Source organism: Crotalus tigris, unplaced genomic scaffold (assembly GCF_016545835.1).
Source record: "Crotalus tigris isolate CLP2741 ecotype Arizona unplaced genomic scaffold, ASM1654583v1 scf7180000021131.477146, whole genome shotgun sequence".
In the NCBI taxonomy this organism is placed as follows: domain Eukaryota; kingdom Metazoa; phylum Chordata; class Lepidosauria; order Squamata; family Viperidae; genus Crotalus; species Crotalus tigris.
In genome coordinates this window covers 322,460-342,728 of record NW_024098363.1, presented here as the reverse complement: position 1 = coordinate 342,728, position 20,269 = coordinate 322,460, and the positions used below count along the sequence as shown (strand labels likewise).

Sequence of the window (20,269 nt, the reverse complement as noted above, 5' to 3'; positions counted from 1 at the left end):
GCCAATAGAATAGACTCTCTTGAATAGAGTCTAATTCTATTGGCTTTCACAAGCCAATAGGAATTGTCCAGGCTGTCTCTGCCCTACTGAGCCCGCCAAAAGTCCCATTCTGCAAACGGTGCTGCAAGTTGTCTGCAGCAAAGGTGAGCTGTCTGGAAGTTTCCACCCCTCCCTGCTGAGCAACTACTAAAAATGTAAGTAAAAGAGGGCCAGGGGTGGGAGGCCGGTGGGCGCAGGGAGGGTTGCTGGCACACGTGGGGCCCGGTGGGTGCCTTACCTCCCTTGGGCTGGACCAGCTGGTGGCCCAGCCAGTGATCGGCCTGCTCCGTCTCTGCCGCTTGCCAGCTACGCCTCAGCCGGCGCAGGGGGCGGCACCACGCATGCGCGACGCTCCCGGGCAGGGAAAGTCCTCAACTTACGACCAGTTGGGTAGTCCTTGACTTACGACCGGTTGGGTAGTCCTCGACGTACGACCGGTTGGGGGTCGTGGCATTAAAAAGGTTGAGAACCACTGCCATAAAGTTCCCCATTGTAGTCAGTCAAAGTAGCTGCACTGAGTTTAATTGATAAGATATAATCCGTTAAATTCCCATGCTTTACTGCCATCAAAAGGAAATGATGCTGTGCCAGAAATGCTATTTGAAAAAAATATGTGCAACTTGTTAAAACATCTTCAGACAAATTAGTTGACAGCAATTCCTTTTGGACAGACATTCAGTTCTAAATCATATACTGTTTCCCAAAATGGTACAAGAACTACTTCCGTCTTTCAGACAAACAGTATGACCATTTCATAACGATTCCCTCCAATGGATGTTGAAGAGAAATTTTCTACCTAATTGTTTCCTTAATTTTTTTTCCTAATATTTGTTAACTAGGCAAAACATTGGTATTGTTTGTATACTGTAGGAAGAATATTATGCTGTTTTGCTGTTCCCTGTTTAAAACAGGACCAAGTAATGCTTGAATACTGCACTCCAAAAAATAAGCAAACTTAAATGGAGCACAGTTCTCCTATTCAGCACACCTTAAAAGTGGTTCAGTTTGAATTGCTGATCACTACAGTATGTTTCTGATAACTGCATTTTTTTGTAAAAAAAATACAGGTAACGAGGAGATTGTCATTAAGAAAGATATCTAAATGTAAAGATTTTGTCACTGCAGTTCTAACAGAAGGCCCCTGGAATTGATATAATCTCTAGAAAATACACACACTTACACATAGAGAAGCTGACATAAAACTCATCCCCTATACATCTTAGACCGTTTAAAAGGACTGAATTTCCATCTTCAAATACAAGAGCTTTCCCAATTTGTTAGTGCATGACTTTGCTCAGACAGACCGCAAATGAAACACCTATGGATGCATACATAAAGGGAGTCTGGGAAAGCCCTTGAAACAGCCATTGGAAGTCTTCTGGAAGGACGACTGGTTCAATCTGTGTGAAGCACCTATTTTAAGGCTTTTCAAGCTTTGCTGTTGTGTTAGCATAGCCAAGATGGAAACACTGACAGAAAACGAAAGAGCTACTTGCAATCAGTTCTCTAATAACTTCTAATCTTTTTCATCCCCAGAATATTTTACTCTTAAGCACTGAACTTGCCTGACCATTTTAAAAACGAATATTAAAAATTCAAATGCTTCAATATCGATGACAATTTTGCAATATCAACCTCCCTGAATTATAAACTGACCAATTTATAAAAACGTAAATAGTTTTAACTTCCTATGTTCACCAGAAACAGAAGGCTGCCAGCTAATAATACCAGGAAAATTGGGTTAATTCCTGCTATTTTTTCCAAAAAAATAAAAGGCATAGGAAATATTTTAACTTTAGCTTTTATTCTGCTACACTCTCTATTCTGTTTTGTCCCTCAGATCACTAAACCAGTAGGTGGCCTTTCAAAGAGCCTGCCATGCTGCTATATAACCCTTCTTAGTTGGATGGCTGAAGGCAAGTAATTCATCAGAATCTGAAAGAGGCAAATTAGATCCTGCAAGAGAAAGGGCTATAAAGACAACAAATATGGCTGGTGCCTTAGTAAGGTGTATCAGTGCAATGAAGTCAATAGCTTTAGCCTCTCTTCACCGCTGGCTCTCTAATAAAATAACTTCAAGAAAGAGCTTAACAACTGCATGTGCAGGGGAAAAAAGTGGTCAGAATTTTCCTAAGCTTAAACATAACATTGGTGAACAAGACAAAAGCAACAAACCAAAAATGGCACTTCAAGGAAAGCTGCAATAAGAGGATTCTGTAGCTGTGTCACGAGACAGTCCAAAGCCTCTTTCCACAAAAGACTCATTAAAAGAAGTCTATGCTAAATGTGAGCAGAGGATAAACAGTCAAACACAACAAGATAACTTAGGCTAGGGGCATTTGGATGTTTGAAAGGTCCCAATACCCATACTTCCTGCAATGGTGTTTTTGATCAAGACGAGTGGAGATTTTCCTTTAATTGCTGGGAGCTGAAATCAGCAGAAGATCCTGCATACTTGAGGAAGCTGAAGAGGCAATACTGAATGAAATGGGGAAAATGTACATCAGTGGCTCATAAGCAGCTAAGGCAGTATTTTCCATTGTCCCTGCTAGAATGAGGGATTGCCTTCTCTTCTGATTTTCTCAACAGTGCAGATATAGAATTTGTGAGTGCTTTTAAAAGTATATAGATTTGTCTGAATGGTACTTTAGACCTCTGGTCCGATGAAGAAGCAAATATAGTTAGCAGCAACCCCAGTTGGATGTGGATCCATCTTTCAAATTGATATAGTCTCCATGGCCTGAAACAGACATGTCATTATCACCTAGCCATGTTGTAGCCATCATTTTTTCAACAAGGACCCTAGGAAGGAAGAAAATTAAGTTACCCACAAAATGTTCAGCAATCATTTGACAGTATCTCAAGAAAGGGTAAGTCTCCATTTATTTTTGCAACCTCTCCATTTTGGATCTCTTTTAGATGAGTAAATAATAAAACTATAATTTTGGAAATCCGCACTGCACTGTTTATACAACATTTTTAATGACAGAACTACAGGTCAACAAGCATCTAGATATGTTTGTAACTCTGAGATGCTCAAGTGCATAAATATTAATAAACTAGGCATATACTGTTGTTTCTTGTGTTATGCTGTTTGTTCAATTTATTGCCTCTTACTGTAAGAACATAGACTTCTATAGAGAATCACTGTTACATTACAGTTATAAGCTATAGCAATGGCAGTCATCTCAATATAAATTAGCCCTGATCTCTGTGATAGTTCTCATTCCAATCTAAGCTGCACTACTTCCCATTTGGAGAACTTAAATATATCTGCAGCACTACTTGATACTACTACTTACTATAGTCATAAAGGAACAATATGCCCAACTGCTTTTGAGAAATATTTAAGCATTCAATTTTCCCTACCTCATTGACTCATTTACATTTTTGTTTTCCTTGACAGATGTCTCAGTCCAACCAGTAAAGCCATTCTCTTTGCTGAATTGATCAATTTCTTCTCTAGTCATAGCCCATGGATAAAGATCACTCTGAAAGAGTTCAGCAATATCAAACTCATTGTGAAAACAATTATCGAGCACAATTTTTTCTCTGTCCCTATTGTTAAATTGCAAGATATAATTACATTGAATTAAATACATTTAATTATAAAGCACATCTTTAGTTTAACATTGTTGCAGTTTAAACTAGCAACGTAAGCAGTGAACTATTCATGTCCATTCTGCAATTAACGAAAATATACCTCTTTTTAGTGATCCAAAGAGAACACTGAGAAGGAAAATTATCTAATTTGTCAAGAAGAGAGCCAAGTAAATTGAAATCAATGCGTTGTAGAGAGATTTAATTTATACTCTGTGAGTAGCATTATAATGTGGATCTATCATATACAACGATCCCAGAATCATATTAAACACCATTAACTTACTAAATTACTTCAGATTAATAAAGAAAAATAGCATTTTTCTTTTAGCTATAATTCAATAAAATATTGTATTTTAGTTTTTTTAGTGAAGTTAGATAATCAATTCTCATTAAGTCTGAGTTTTGAAAAATAGCCTAATATTTGCTTAAGGCAGTCAAAGCAGTCAAATTATATTAATTTGACAAGAAAATTAAATTTAACTAAAATTAAGCAGGAAATTTCTATAATGCCAGGATGTTTCTGTGTCCATCTTTGACTTAAGGATTCTGAACATACAACAATTATATTATCAGCTCTTTCTAATGTATAATACTCAAGATTTAATTCACAGAATGTATGTTTTTCTGCCTGTGTTGAATTAAATTTCAAACTGAGAGGCAGCATATTTTTTAGGGTTATAAACTGAAAATCCCCAATCCAGATCTCCATCCAGACATTAGGTTACAGTATTGGGCATGGTACTTTCTCTTAGCCCAAATTATACTAACTGGCATAGAATGCAGCACCTCACTTTTTGATTGGCATTAGCCAGTTTAGTAGAATGACATCTAAAGTGAGTTGATCTGGCTGTTGATAGGTTTCTAAGCCAATTCAAGATGCTGGATAAACATCTATCCAACCCTTTTATTACTTAGGCCTTTGACTTCAGGGCTAACCTCTTCATGTAGAATATGTCTGACCTATAAAGGGGAAGAAAACTCTTCTCAAAACAAAACAAAACAAGAGGTCTGGGACCTGGAAATTGATTTTTACAGCTTTAGTCCCTTTCTTCTGAAATAGCTTGCCCTTCAAGATTTGGTGTATGCCTACTCTGATGTTTCAGATCATAAAGTAAGAGAGCATTTGGACTTGTCTGACAGCAGCTAGAAGTTTATTTATAGCTTTTAATATTATGACAGCATGAAGCCAGTAGGTGCTAGGCTTTGCCTAATCTTATAATGTATTTCTGTACATAAAATTCATTTTGTTAGTTATAACATCTATTTCACTAATAGATGTTATATTCCAACTCAGGAATGCTCACAAAATGCATGAATTTCAAACAAAGCCCAGATCTGAGATGAAATCCAGAAGTTCAGGAATGCATGCTGTCATGTAGAACGAGTGGTTCATCAGCAGGACTCCCAACTTGGCAATCATAACTTACTGCCAGGTCACAATTAAAGCATCTTGGAAAATTGTTTCTACCCTACCTTTCCTGCCCTGGAACTGTAGCTGGTGTAGGAGGGCATGCCACTGAGAGGACATATCCCTATTCTTGCCCAATACATGCAGCAACTTAATGCCAAGCAATCCAGCCTTACAGACTCAGGAGTGCTTTGCACAAGAATTTATCTATGTGGATGTTAAGAGATGACAATGAGTTGACACTTAATCAGCCACAATTTTTATACTACTCTTTTAGTCTTTGGTCTAACATCACACTGCATCTCCAACAGGAGGTTGTTTTTTTATGAAATCCTTTTCTGATGGAATCCCTTACCTGACTCATCCATTCCAGAGATCCACATACTCTTTTTATCTTTCAACAGCAAACAAACACACATACAAACACACACACCATAGTGATACAAAGAAAAGCATGGTAACCTCTGTCTCTTTTTAAATGTATGCATCCATTTGTACGCCATCTCCTCAAAAGATTCTATGATTCTACAATGAAGTAACAATGCATACCTACAGTCTCTTCTGGTAATTAACAAGTTTTAGTAAGTCAGTATTTATTTACCTTATTAGCCAATAACAGACAAGGGACAGGACTTCCATCTTGCAGTTTCACCTTGCTGTCCAAATCTTGTTTCCATTTCTGGCAACTGGTAAATGTGCTAAAATTGGTGACATCAAACATGACGACACAGGCTGATGCCTCCTTGTAATACAATCGAGTCATTGATGTGAAACGTTCCTGACCTGCATGTTAAATGAGAAGTGTTAAATCATTGTCTTAAAGCAAATATTTTTTTATTCAACTGTTTCAGGGTTTTATCTTTGGTATTTCACATTAAGCTTTTCTCAATCAATCCAAATACATTCACAGATAATCCAAAATAAAATGGAGGTTTCACATCATTAAATGTGCTGTTTATTGACTCATAATTCGTAATGTGCTAAGAAAATAAGCATTATGCCTGCCAGGCTGGGGAAATGAGAGATTAGGGTCTACTGAGAAATCATGGAGTGGCTTTTAGTAAATTAGAAGGTTGTGATTTCACATTATTGGGCAAGGGCGTTGACTTTCAAATTTTCTTTCCCAAAATCTAAAATGAAAAGCAATGCCTAGACTAAGCATTTGCTTCAAGATGCACTTTGATGTTAAGTATATGTCTGTCTCATTGGATCACCAAGCAGAGATGCCTAGTTTGATCTTCAGATGGCCAGTAGAATCCTTGAGCATGCTTCTCACAGACCTAAAAAACTTGTCAAAAGGAAGAGACTCTCAAATCAAGCTTGACACTTGACAACTACATGTGTGTAACCATGAAATTGTGCAGAAGTGGCTTGCTTTTGCCTTCTTCCAAAATGTTTTTTTTTTCATCTTTGCAATTTACCTATACCTCTGAAATTTTCTGATGGTCTCCTATCTAAGTATACTTACCTTTTTGAAACAGCCACAGTGTTCTAGTCTAGCTGCTTCCACTTGCTCTAGGCTCAAAAGCCATTTCCTTGATGGTCATTTTTAATATAAGAAAAAGGAGGAAATTATAGCTATCTATAGAATAAATATACATATAATATGGTGCAGAACCATGTTTTTACACATTTATAGAAGGCCAAGAGAGCGGGGGCTCACCTCACCTTGGGGGGAAGTGTTCTATAGGACAAGGGCAATGGTAGAGAAAGGCAGATCTTGTTGTTCAAACAATACAGGGAGTGCTCAGCTTACAACCACAATCCAGATCACTTAGTTGCTAAGTGATTCCGTCATTGAGTCATCCATCACCTGATTGGACCTGATTTTATGACTATTTTTATTGTGGTCATTAAGCACTTGTTAAGCGAAGCAGGCTTCCCCAATTGACTGCTTGTCAGAAGCTGGCTGGGAAAGTCAGAAATCACAGCAACCTGTACGCAAAGCGCTCCAACCTTTGTAAATGTGAGCTGAATTACAACCAAGTGATTGTGGAGGTGATGCAAGAGTTGTAACTTTGAGGAAGGCTTATCAGTCACTTTCGCTGAGGCCATCATAACTTCGAGCCATTGTTAAATTAACAGTCAAGGTAAGCCGAGGACTATGTGTAAAGAATATTCCTGCAATCCCTATCATTTCTTGACTTTGCCTACTGCAAAGTTGACACACATTTAACTTTAAGTAATTCCATATGAAAATAAAATGAAATAAAAATTGACTCTGCTCTTCATGCCAATTACTACTTTTCAGTATTGTTCCTGCTTCTTGAGACCCAATTTGGTATAGTGGTTAAGGTATCAGGCTAGAAACTAGAAGACCATAAATCCAACTGGTAACCCTGAACCAGTCACTCTCTCTCAGCCCAAGGATGGAGGCAATGGCAAACCATTCTTAAAACCTTGCCAAGAATACTGCAGGGGACTTGCCTGGGTAGTCACCAGGAATCAAGACTGATTCAAAGGCACATATGTGCACACACAACACCCTGCTTCTTTGCACATCTCTCAAAGTGTGCCAAATGAAAATGAAAGAACAAAGGCTATTTATTATAAGGATCTTGTACTAAGATAGGCCTGAAAGCTGCCTTGGCTTAAAGGAAGATAAAAGTGAATTTGAGTAGTCTGCAAAAAGTTAAAAGGTTTACATATATATAAAGGTAACATCATTGAGAAAGCGCTCTCTCTCTCTCTCTCTCTCTCTCTCTCTTTTCCTGCAGCATGGAGGTCTGAGCATTTTGCCTTCTGCCTCAGAATATTAAAAATTGCTTATTTCTTTACTAAGAAATCTAAACACATACTTTACAAACAGTCACCATGGTTTGAATGTCATCTGCCCCTTAGAGAGCAAAACCTGACATTTAAAGACATAAAACCTTCAAGCTTCAGTTGAAAAGCAGGCTATTTGTTGCGGTATGTAAGTCTCATACATAAATAAATAAATAAACCACAACATGACAAACTTTAAATAACAAGCAATTCAAGTTATGTGAAGGGTTTCTAATGCTTAACAGATCTTTAATATCCATCAACCTGCAGAAATTTCTCAAGCTTTTTCATGGTGTTCCAAGAAATATTACCCCTCAACTGACACTGCATTATGCAAACTATATTACAGAGGCAAAGCTATGTAAATACTTTCAATCTGAGTTTGACTCCTATGCATCCATGAAACTTTTGTGGCATTAACAATAGATATGGTTTGTCACTGCTTTCTTTCAAGATGTTTTTTGGGCGGTGGGATGGAGGATTTGATCTCCCAAGCTAGACTAAGGTCTACCCAAATGTTAACCAGACCTAAGCCTACTTAGCTTCCATAGCAGTCAAAATTGGTCAGGCACTGCCACCTGCTGAGACCATAAAAGAGATACAAGACATAAACATTTAAGTGGAATATTATGTGATTTGAGTCCCTCCCCCCAAGAGCAGGGCTTTTCAACCTTTTCACAGATTGTATCACTTTTAGGACATGACAATACCCAAGTACCGCCAATGCTTAGCAAGGTGTCAAAAACTTGAGGGAATTTTGGGTTTTACTGATTAGATCAGTGGTTCTCAACCTTTTTAATGCCGCGACCCCATAATACAGTTCCCCATGTTGTGGTGACCCCCAACCACTTATACATCACCGGGTGTCAGGGGCGTGGCCAAAGGGGGAAAAATGGTGGACAACCTTGTTTGGCGACCCCCGTGAAATGGTCATTCGACCCCAAATGGGGTCCCGACCCATAGGTTGAGAACCACTGGATTAGATTGATTTGTTGTTATAGAAATGATTATACTATTATGAATAAGGAAAAAGTTGGGGTTCAATGTTAATGCTTCATTCTATTGCAACAGAAAAAGTTGGAAGTCAATGCCTTTTTTCTTTTTCCCTTCTCCCCCTCATTTTTCATTCCCTTTTTCCTCCCCACTGTGTACTACTCTTTGCTTTTGTATTTCTGTATTTTATTCTATAATGTAATAATATGTTACAAACCGTAAAAAAAAAGGGGGGGAAGTCCTGGTTTAACTCCTTCTTTTATATCCTCTCTTCTCTCCCCCCCTCCTCCTTCTTTTATAGCCTCTCTTCTCTCTCCCTCCTCCTCCTCCATTTCTCTTCCTGGTGCGCTGGAAGCGCCGATCAGCTGGAGCGGCACACACTGATCGTGAGCTCTCAGCAGAGCCCTAGCAATATTGCAGCTCCACCTGAATCTGTGCCCAAAGACTGTGTGCAGCTGCCGCGTGCATCAATCCTGAGCTTTCAGCAGAGTCCCAGCAACACAGCAGCTCCAGTTGACTCTCCCCCTTCAGGCCTCTCTGGCGCTGCCGCCACTTCAGCTCATCTACTTTTACACTTTTTTTTACACTTTTTTTTTTACAGTGCTTTTCAAACTGTCGTATGCGTACCACCTGCCAGGTGCCAACTCGCTACCACGGGTTGAAAAGCCCTGCCTTATAGTATAGCTTAATTGTTAAGTTGTTTAAGAGAGCTGAACAAATAAGGTAAGTACTACTACTCTAAAAAAAGGCTGAGAAGCCAAAAAAAAAAAAAAAAAGGGCAGGTAACTTTTTGAAACTCACCAGCAATGTCCCATAGCTGTAACCTCACTGTCTCAGACTCTGACCATTGCACCACCTTCAGAGCAAAATCCACTAAAAGCAAACACAGAAAATGAGAGAGGAAAAAGCATGCCACTTACTGCTTACAGTACTTTCTTTCACACTTCGCATCAATGCCGATTACCCAGTGTGTACAGATACTGGTACTATAAAATACGTTGTCTATTGCATGAGCCACAGCACTTCCGACTTCATGGGGAAAACTTTTGTAAATTACACTGAAGAACAGTGAAAACAAACAGCCCCAACTGTATTTCCTTTAAACAGCATGGGCACTGTTCACTGCAGGCAGGACAGCCATTAGATTCTCAAAATTGATGAAGTATATTAAGCAATTTTAACTTGAAGGGATGTGCACACCATATAGAAACAATTTGAATGTCATATGCATTATGATCTCTACCAGCACTGATCTTAAATGGAATAAATTTCAAAATGACCCCAATTTTTGGCAGCAGCACATATTTGTTATTTATTTTGAGATAAAAGCTGCATGTTTCTCAAGACAACTTCTTGCAACATTCTTCCTCCATTAGTACACAATAAGTGTACCAACGCAACCTTATCTGCTTGAAGCACCATTGTTTCTATGAGTGATTAAATAAGTCTTCTACTTAAATGTTAACACTTGAATTTTTCCAGAAAAACTTAGATGAGCAGCTGTGACTCATTATGTCAACTGTCATGACTATCATCATATAAGACAAGTAAATTTTAGATATATTCTACTACAGAACCACAATTTTATTCAGAAGTATGCTACCTCCAATTAGGTAAGGAAGGGCAGATGAGTAAGTAGGAAGGAAGGATTGAACAAGCCGTCTGAATGTTCCTGGAGAAAATCTATACTTTTCCCCCCAAAGTGTGCTAAACGTTTATATACATTATTTATGTGTTTGATTTATATAAATACTCACCTCACTTTTGTGTGGCTGTAGGTAGCTGCCAGCCTTGCAAGTTAAGACCACACAGATGAGCTAATTCTAGTTTGCTATAAAGCTTCATTAAAGAAACTTGCAAGTCTGAAAGTACTGTACACCTCTGTCTCCTTTACAATCCAAGAAATTAGGAGGGTCTCTTCTAAGCCTCTTGCCCCACTCACATTCCTTCTGAAGGCTCAGCTGCCTTTTATCAGGCCATTTCCTTTGTTGTGTTTCTTTGCCCAATCTCCCAAGATCATTCCCACATAACATGACAGTGGGTTGCAATAAAATAAATAAGACACATAAAATAAACAATATAAAAACAAATAAAAATAAAACACATAGCACAATCCAATCGTTAACGCAGCCAGGAGATGGGCTCTATCACATGCGTATGTGAGGGGTACAGTTAACTTCTTTGATAAGAAATAGCTGATCATAATATAAATGTAAAGAACTGTTTTAACCTGGATCACACCTCTTTACTATCCCTATCTGTATGTAGTCATCTGTGGGAATGATCTTGGGAGACGGATGAAGACCTGTACCATAGGTAACGGGCTGATAAGAAGCAGCTCTGTGTGCAGGTGGGGGGAAAGCATGGGAAGGGATCCTCTCTAGTTTTCCAGAGACTAAAAAAAGAGGTGAGAAATATTTTCTGTCTTGCAAGATTTATGTCAGCCTTGCAAGATAGTTCAGTCAGGAAGCACTCTCAAATTAACTAATTCTACTTTTAAGGTTATATTAACAAAATAGTGTAGGCATAGTATTCTGGCATTTTTTTTAAAAAAAACTTTATTTTTACTCGCTTTATTCAATTTTAACTCTATACTGTCCAGAGTCCTGTATGAGATGTGCAGCCCACAAATTTACTAAATCAATCAATGCACTGGAACTCAGAAGATTTCATAGCAACTATTTTGTGAGGGGATCATTCACCATTTTGCAAGAGCACCTACATGTTCTCAAAGCCAATTACAAAGCCAACTCTACCTGAGTCATAAATTTCTGTGATCTTTTCCCTTTCACAGATTAAAACAAACATATTTCACTGCAGGAAATACACTTTTAGGATGCCCACTAACATCCTGCATTTTCCCCCATAATGAAAGGGAAGCAACACCTAAACTGAGCAATGACTATTATTTAAATCCAATGTTTCAAGTCCAAGGCAGTCTGAGAACAAAAAATTCCTACGATCTGCAAAGCACCTCCATTTTAATTGATTAGTATCTATTTCAGGAATGAAACTGGGCCCGTTATCATGTCTTCAGTGGTGCTCTTTTTTACTGATCTCTGAAATTCCTCTTGTACAGCAATTCTGTGGCACAAACAACAGTTTCAACAAAGGAATTTGGGAGATTTAAAAAGTAATGGTTGAAAACTGATCAAAAAGAGAAGCAACCTAGAATTAAGGAGAAACTTCCTGACAGTGAGGACAATTAACCAGTGGAATAGCTTGCCTCCAGAAATCGTGGGTGCTCCATCACTGGAGATTTTTAAGAAGATGCTAGACAGTCACTTTTCTGAGATGGTATAGATTCCCCTGCTTGAGCAGGGGGCTGAACTAGAAGACCTCCAAGGTCCCTTCCAGCTCTATTCTAATCTGGACCAAAGACAAAGAATTATAAATAAAATGGGTTGGATGGAGACAGAGAACCCAGAATGTAAGTGTATATATGCACTGTATGTATTTAGCTAGCCTTCAAGTCAATGTAGATTCCTGGTGATTGTCTGGCCAGTCCAGAATATCTCAGAAGAAACTGATTGTAGAATGTATGATACATATCCAAGTATGGGATGTATTGGTGTATTGTGGGGATGTATTTATTGTCCCTGCAATTTTATTGGCAAGATTTCAGAAGTGGCTTGGTTTCTTCACTGCTCAGAGCAATGACTAGCCCAATGTCACACAGCTGGCTTTGTGCCTTAGGCAGGCCAGAACTCACTTCTCTAGCCTTGTGCTGTAACTACAGAAAAGCTGGTCAGCAGCTATGATTACACCATTGATATAGGTCTGGGGCGGGTGTTAAAAACTGTCTTCAGGGCAAAGATTTCACTTTGCGTTTTGAGTTACAGCCTCCCAGGAATACACTCATGTGCGTTACTGACCAGCACACGAATCTGGTCAGAAACTAAATTTGATTTCATTTGCATCTACATTAAAAAAAACAAAACACTCAATCACATTAAAAATTCTAATTTGATAGTCACTTTCAGAAATCTCAGAACTAGCTCCAAATTATGCATCTTTGGTATAAATTATCACATATTCTTGGCAGTAAAGATTACACATAAATCACTGGATACTGATGATGCCTAAATAATGAATTTTAAAAATAATTAATGCCTTGTTTCATTCAATATGTGCACCCACATTTAGATGTCCTATATACATATTTAGCATTAATGATGTAGAGTTTTTACTTATTTTCATTACCTGTAAAAAAAGAATAATTTATCTAAAAGTAGTCTTGAAAAAGAGACTATTTTAATACAAAAATATATGTATATCAGTGGATATTTAAAAAGTGTGCAACCTGTTCATTTATGGGATTTATGATTTATGCTGGATTGAATGGAACTGACAACAGTACATTTTGAGATCATATACTGAGATTCTTTAGATGTAATAGATTGCTCTGAATTATAGATTTTAAGAAAACATGTAATTCAGGTTAATCAGAAAAGAAATGAAATTAGAAGAACAGAGCAGATAGCCCATCTTAACATGGAAAACTATGTTTGATTTAGTTTATCTTTTTTACAGCAATAAAACATTGCACAATCAGAGCTTATGAAGCAGACTAATTATTTAACAACCGACCACAAACTATGAGTAAGCGTGGTCACATTTCACTATAATACTTTAGCAACATTGTAATTGCCAAAGTGAGGAAAAGTAGGGTTTCATATCAAGGATGGAAATTCCGCAACAAAGAGGAACTAAGTATTCTGGTACAAACAGATAAACAGGAATTATAAGGTAGTATCTGCAGGGGTAACTTCTCTTGCAGAAAAGTTTCAATGCAAGTCTTTACGGCAGATAAATCTTTGCAATTGGGGAAGAATTTAGTACACAAGAACAACACTGTACATTAAAGCCCATCCCTGCCACTGCCTCCCCTCCAGATATTTTTTATGTGTTACTGTAATTTTCTTGCGGAGTCCTGAGAAAAATACAGAAGACTCACCTCCTACCGTAGACTTGTAGTGCTTGTTGAAACTATCATTAGCATATCGCTGAACTAACGATGTCTTCCCAACTGTGGCATCACCAATAATTAAGACTTTGAACATATGGTCATGATGGCCCACCATGACTGGACACCAAACCCAATTAAAAGAAGCGGGTGCTGCCTCTTCTTCCCTTTCCTGAGGGGTCAACCACGTGAAGGAAAAAAACAAAACCAAAGTACAATTATTTACAGAGGGAAAAAAAAAACACGCGTACGTTCAATCGTGGTTTCTGTTAATACAGGGAACTCACTTGTCTTTCCGGCTGCAAAGATACCTTTTTCCGAGCAAGCACACCCTTAATTTAAGGGCAAGGAAACCAAATATACCACTCCCAGAAGCGTTGTTTCAGTCATATGAATATTGGCGGTGCTGCAATAGGAATTCAAGCGAAAGGCTCGTCCGCCCTACCTTCCTTTCTAAGAAAGAAACAAGCACTAAATGATGAAGCACTAAAAGCGACACAACCGTACCAGATGAAGCACCAAAGCACTTTTACCGGGTAGGCATGCAAAACTTACAGAGGAGTTCCGCGCGCACTTCCTTCTCTCGCACGGCTGCCGACTTTGTTCGCCAATTCTTTTCCGCATTCGCCTTTCTGTCATGTGAGAGAACCTGGAGGCAGCTCTGCCCCTTTAAAGCCCCAAACTACATTACCCGACATGCATTTGGGGAGTGAGTCTTGATTACTTGGTTATAGTACTTTAATCTACGCCGGCGGGCGCTGTAGCAAGTGTTTGGTGTTAAGTCGAAGTAGTTTAAAATCGTGCCCTCCAGCGTTTTTCAAAGATTAATTGCTCTCTGTGCTTTTCTTGTCGTATGAAATGGATAAATATGGGTGTAAGAAAAGCGAACTGAAAATGGATTTAAATGGGAAAACGCTGATTTTCCATGTCACCCCTTGAAAAAAGGGGGAGCATATAAAATACATATGTGCCTAAGGTTTATAGGCAACCTCTAATTCCCTTTCGGGTCTGCAACGTTCTACAGAGAGAAATGGCATGTGAAATTAAAGACACAAAATAAGAAATCCAATATTGTTTTACATTATGGTTACTAAATAAATGAACATCAAAGGAGAATCCAGACAATTGAAAAGGAGGAAAAATGGGGGCTAGGGAAGAGAATGAGAGGGCACATTAACTGTTTTCTTGACACCTATCACAAAATTTGCAATGAAAAACTCAAAAATGTACTTTGGCCTACACATAAAAATATTTTCTCCTGTAACACTTTTGGTTTTGCAAGGGCAGGAATGTGCTATGTCAGATTAAGAGGCAAAAAAAAGCCTTCAGGTGTAACTGATTAAGGTCAATTGCTGGATTTCAAACAGGGCAAACTGGCTGCAGGATACTAATCAACTAATGAAGAGTGGAGTTTGTTAATTTGCAGTTAGAAGTTATTAGGGAAGCACCTCAGAAAAAAGCTTCTCAGGAAGAGAGACACAAAAAGATGGATAATGTTTCATTTTAAGGCTATGCCTGCATACCAGGACAAAAAGGAAGTCATATCCCTGTTGCCCAATGTCCAGTAACCCTATTTTATATCAACATTATTAATTATACTCTGGGTATCTTTCTAAGCTGGCAACCTATATCCTTTCTATCTTGGCAATCTACAGTTTTCTTGTTGTCACCCCATCCATGTACTGCTTCGTCCTTATTCATCTTTCCCCCCTTAAGTACCCCATTGACTGGCATATTTTTTAAAAACTTCTCCTGACATCAACTCTCATTTTGCATTAATCCTACTTTCATTCACAGCCATGTTGACTGTTTTTTGATAAACCTTCTTTTCTCACAACACATCACATTGATACTATTGTTTGTATTTTCCTCTTTTATTTAGGTTACAATGATTACAGCCTGATCAAAGGGGGATGTACATTTAATTTTTTTCCGTAATTATCATACTTCTACCTTGCCACAATCAAAACAACTATCAGCTTACAGTGTATATAAGCAAAATTATCCATGGTTAGCTTAATCCAACAAATTATAACTGGCCATAACTGTGCTGGTCCTCTAAAAACTTAGACACAACAGCAAAAGCAAAGGAGGAAAAAACAAATATATAGAAAAAAGCTTCCAAAACTACTAGGTTTTTAGAGTTTCTGGAAAACCAACGAAGGGAGTTGATGAAATCAAAATGATAAAGAACAGTAGTAATAATAAAACAACCGTTTGTTCTTAACCTACTAGGAACATTAATCAAAGAATTTCCTGGATACCGAGAACCATTCATTAAAGCCTGCCCACCTCTGCTACTGCCATCACTGTGACAGGTCCAAAAATTGGGCCTTGAATAAGCAGACTAAAAAGAATATTGATACTTCTGAACTTTAGTATTGAAGAAGACTCCTGAGAATAACATGGATAGCTAAGAAAACAAACAAATGGACTGTAGAACAAATCAATCCAGAGTTGAGACACAAATGACCAAACTCTTAAGTATTACATTTTGGACTCATTATGTGAAGACCCAATTCTCTTGAAAAGTCCATAATGCTAGGAAAAGTGGAAAGAGAAGAGAGTGATCAGCAGCAAGGTGAATTTGGAGACCTGGTTGGACAGATCTATGAATGTGGTTTTTAAGAGCTGACACTGACTTCATGTACATAATCACACCCTGAGCAGAGGGACATAATCTAAGCTATGTAAGTTAATTTAGATAAAGTGTATTTTTCTTAGGTGTTAAATAATGCTCACATGTGTCTCCTTCTTTAAAGAATCCCTAAAATGAGCACATAGCTTGGAAATAAAAGACAAAGGAGCCAATGAATAAAACTGAAGGAAACCAATGTGGCGTAGTCTTTTTTTGCTTATTAATACAAACATCAGCTAAAATGTCAGCTACCAATTGTTGATAAAAATGAAGGACCAAAAACCATATAAATAAATGTAAATATTTATTTTACCAAATATAATTTATCAGTTAAATTGGCATTTGTCAATTCAATTACAGCAACTATAAATAAGGAATTTGTTTTCTTTGTTGAATAAAGGTATAAACCAAAAGCTTAATTTTCATTTGCAGCCAAGTTTAAATATACATGCATTTGAGTGCAACTTGTGAGTATAAAATTATTTTTTTTACATCATTCTGTTCATATACTTGCACTTTGCTTCCCACCTTACCACTTTCAAGGCAATAAAATCCAGGGATCTCACCCAAGCAGCACAAACATTTCAGCTCCTGGATGAAAGACTAAATTTAACTAGGAGATATATATCCATTAATGAGATTTAGTGACATAGATATTAATCAGATAAACACAATGAAAAAAATGCTTATGTGGTATTATATACATATATAAGAAAAATGCTTAGACTGTTAGATTAAAATAAATGCATCGAACTGGACATTTAGATAAGGCAGATGAAAGTTCTTTAAAGAGCTTAGGACAATGCTTAATGTAGACTTTTTTTTGAAAGTAATTAGTAACTTACTTGGGAAAAATCCATTTCTTAAAAAGAAACTAAGCATTGGCATCTACTGAAATCTGAAGAAACCTCACCATATAAATACTTGTATTCACAGAGGGCAGGCAAGAACATCTTCAGCCATATCCATTACTTCCAAATTACTAAAGGCATCATGCACACAGAAGGATTAACTCACAAACAATTGCAACATGAATTTGAAGTCTCCCCTGATGACATATTAAAATATGATTATGGCAGCACCCAGGTTGTAAAATAAAGTAGGTCACAGGATTATCCTAAAAATAGTTGCAGTCTACATAAGCTCCTGTGGAATATATTGAACACAATATATTCACTTCCAGTCCGAATTTTAATTTTGGTAAATAGCAACCACATTGTTTTTAAGGAAAACTTGCAGGAAAGCTGCTGTTACATTCCAGATAACAGCTTGTTTCCAGCAAAACAAACTCAACACTTTTCTGAAAGTCACAAGCATTCAGTTTCATTACTTGAGCAAGTTTAGGATTGCAACCTCCCAGGCAACCACAAGAAAACAGGGGAAAAAAATGCTAAAATGTTTAAATTTTGTTGCCATCTGGTGGTTCTGGATTTCTGCAATCCATATGTGGTAACCCAATGCATTTTGAAGATAGTAAATCAAAGCTAGGACACAGCATTTTCAAAGGTCAACACTGGTCCATCCCTCCTTACTTCAGCTTTATTGGTAATTAAATCAAGCATTCAAAAACAATCTTTTGATTATAGAAAAGCCAAAACAAGAGAACAAGAACAATCTTTTGATTATAGAAAAGCCAAACAATCTTTAATGGAGTTCGGCGTTGAGGAAATGTATATGAGTAGTGAGTCATATACAAAAGAGGTAGGTGTCCCAGCAATTTTGGTTATATTGTTGAGTTCAGTAACAAATAACATTCAGCAAAATAGGCCTCCACTGTCTATGGGATAGCACAGAATCTTAATTTCCATTCTTGAATAAAATGAAAGATCCCCCTTTCACATTTTGTTTTATGCAACTAATTTGGCATTCCCTATTTAAATATTTTGAGTTACTTATGCTCAAACTCTATTTATACAAGCAACATAGTGAGAAGATAAATTCTAAATACCTCTATAGTAAGAAGAGTGTATTTCATACAAAAACTCCCTACTTACAGAACCTGATATTTTGTTGCTTCCACAGATTCAATTGCTATCCAAAACATCCAAATGATCTGATTTCAATCTGGTTTTTACACTTCTAAGACACTCAATGTCTCATTTTTCATGAAAAAATGATAAAATAAATGCCATTTCTTCAGATTCATAATAGCATTTATCTATTTGTTGCAATATTACAGATGTTCTGACATTTGACCTAGAAGACAGAACCTATGTTGAAAATCTTGGATCTCGCTACCATGTAGATAGTACCTGCCAGTTTTTATAACTATACTATACAAAGATAATGTTTGTATACAAGTCTAAACTTCAGATAAAGACTATGAAATATATGTGTGTAAGGAGCTTTCATTTCTAATTATATTTCATCTGAGGCTTTTGAAATGAACCAACTCCATCTTGATGTTACAATGCATCAGATCTACTCTGGAAAACATTCCACAAACTAATTTTATTCTGTAGATTTGAAGAAGTGCTAAACACCTATAGTTGCCTTCAATTGTAATATCAGGATTTTGCATCAAAACATTAAGTGTCTCAATCCCATATATTGAAAGTTTTCAGATCCATAAAGACCTGTCTTTTGGTCAGTTAGATTTATTATACTATCAATGATAAGCAAGGAGGGGTATGTGTGTGTCCAAAACTCTTGATCTGTTACCTGTCTTTTGGTCAGTTAGATTTATTATACTATCAAGGATAAGCAAGGAGGGGTATGTGTGTGTCCAAAACACTTGATCTGTTTGTTGCTACTTGGTACCAGCTGTAGTAACTGATGAAAAATATGAGCCTAGTTTAAAAACACCAGTTACCAGCTGCATCTTAACTATTCACATACACATATATTACACACAAGTGATAGCCTTGTATATCTAGTGTGGTGTTTTTCAAACTTGATAATTTTAAGATGTGTGGACTTTAACTCCCAGAATTCTCTGGCTAGCATATTGGCTGGAGAATTCTGGGAACTGAAGTCCAGAAGTTGCCAAGCTGGAAAAACACTCACTTATGCCTTAAGTGGGTACAGATGGTGAAAGGTGGATGTTTTTAAAAAATTTTGTTCCATTTTTCTCTATTTTCTCTATTATATATAAATAGTTAACCATTTTGAAATTGCACTTGGTGATTGTCTTTATACATTTTCTTCTTCTTTTGTCCTTCTTAAAACTAATTCTCCTGTACACACTTGGCTTGAAATATAAACCACATAAAATTCCCATTGAAAATAATGAGAATCTAGTATCAAAGTTAAAGTCCCAAAGAACGACTTTGTGGGGGCAGGGGAATGTGACTGAAGGAGATGAACTGAGGACTGAAGAAGCTGAGGAAGAGTGCTGTTAGTCTCCAACATCAGTATCCCGATCCCCAATTAGCCAGAGGATGTGGAAGCTGAGTGCCAGGAGACCTGTTCCAAGCAAGTCACCCAGTGCTGTCAAATAAGGTATAGAAAAGTTGTCCGGGTCCAGACCTCGGCCCCACATCCAATGAACCATCCAGTCAGCAATGTAAAGAAGAATGAGAACCTGAAAGGCACAAGCGTAATGGTCATATTAGCAATGACTAGGTCAAAACACCAAGGCAGATGTAAAGACTACTTCCTATACTCCTCTACGTTACTTCAACAGTGGGAAAACATCTTGTAGATCCCTCAATGCATAATGGATGCCATTAATGATTACTTCTGTCTTCTCTGGTGAAGGGCAACATTATGAAATAAATAATTACTATACTAGAATAATAGTATATAGTTTATACTGTACTATGCATTTCTTACTTTACTATATTTTAGGAAGAAATGCATATTTTTTTCAAAACTTTTAATCGTACTGGTTTAACTTGTTTTTATCAGTCATATT

The 20,269-nt window shown here is 37.3% G+C and overlaps 2 protein-coding genes across 6 annotated transcripts in view; both read right to left on the bottom strand.

Annotated features, from left to right (window-relative positions):
* Positions 1 to 396: 396 nt before the first annotated feature.
* RAB29 (RAB29, member RAS oncogene family) lies at positions 397 to 14,442 on the bottom strand. 4 transcript variants are annotated; one of them, XM_039369462.1, is made up of 7 exons: positions 14,331 to 14,442; positions 14,063 to 14,228; positions 13,767 to 13,947; positions 9,611 to 9,682; positions 5,652 to 5,833; positions 3,409 to 3,530; positions 397 to 2,841 (listed from the first exon to the last, which is right to left on the bottom strand). In XM_039369462.1, the coding sequence occupies exons 3-7, from the start codon at positions 13,891 to 13,893 to the stop codon at positions 2,721 to 2,723; spliced, it is 624 nt and encodes a 207-aa protein (XP_039225396.1). In that variant the 5' UTR covers positions 13,894 to 13,947; positions 14,063 to 14,228; positions 14,331 to 14,442; the 3' UTR covers positions 397 to 2,720. The 4 variants fall into 4 exon arrangements, with proteins under 4 accessions (XP_039225396.1, XP_039225397.1, XP_039225398.1 ...); XM_039369463.1 differs by having other exon boundaries at positions 14,063 to 14,224; positions 14,331 to 14,424; XM_039369464.1 differs by lacking the exon at positions 9,611 to 9,682.
* A 2,262-nt stretch (positions 14,443 to 16,704) lies between these two features.
* Positions 16,705 to 20,269, bottom strand: part of SLC41A1 (solute carrier family 41 member 1) — a 41,754-nt gene continuing 38,189 nt past the window's right edge. For both annotated transcript variants that reach the window (XM_039369460.1, XM_039369461.1), the window contains exon 11: positions 16,705 to 19,936. In XM_039369460.1, coding sequence (XP_039225394.1) covers positions 19,751 to 19,936 — 186 coding nt within the window. In that variant the 3' untranslated portion in view covers positions 16,705 to 19,750. The remainder of the gene's footprint in view (positions 19,937 to 20,269) is intronic.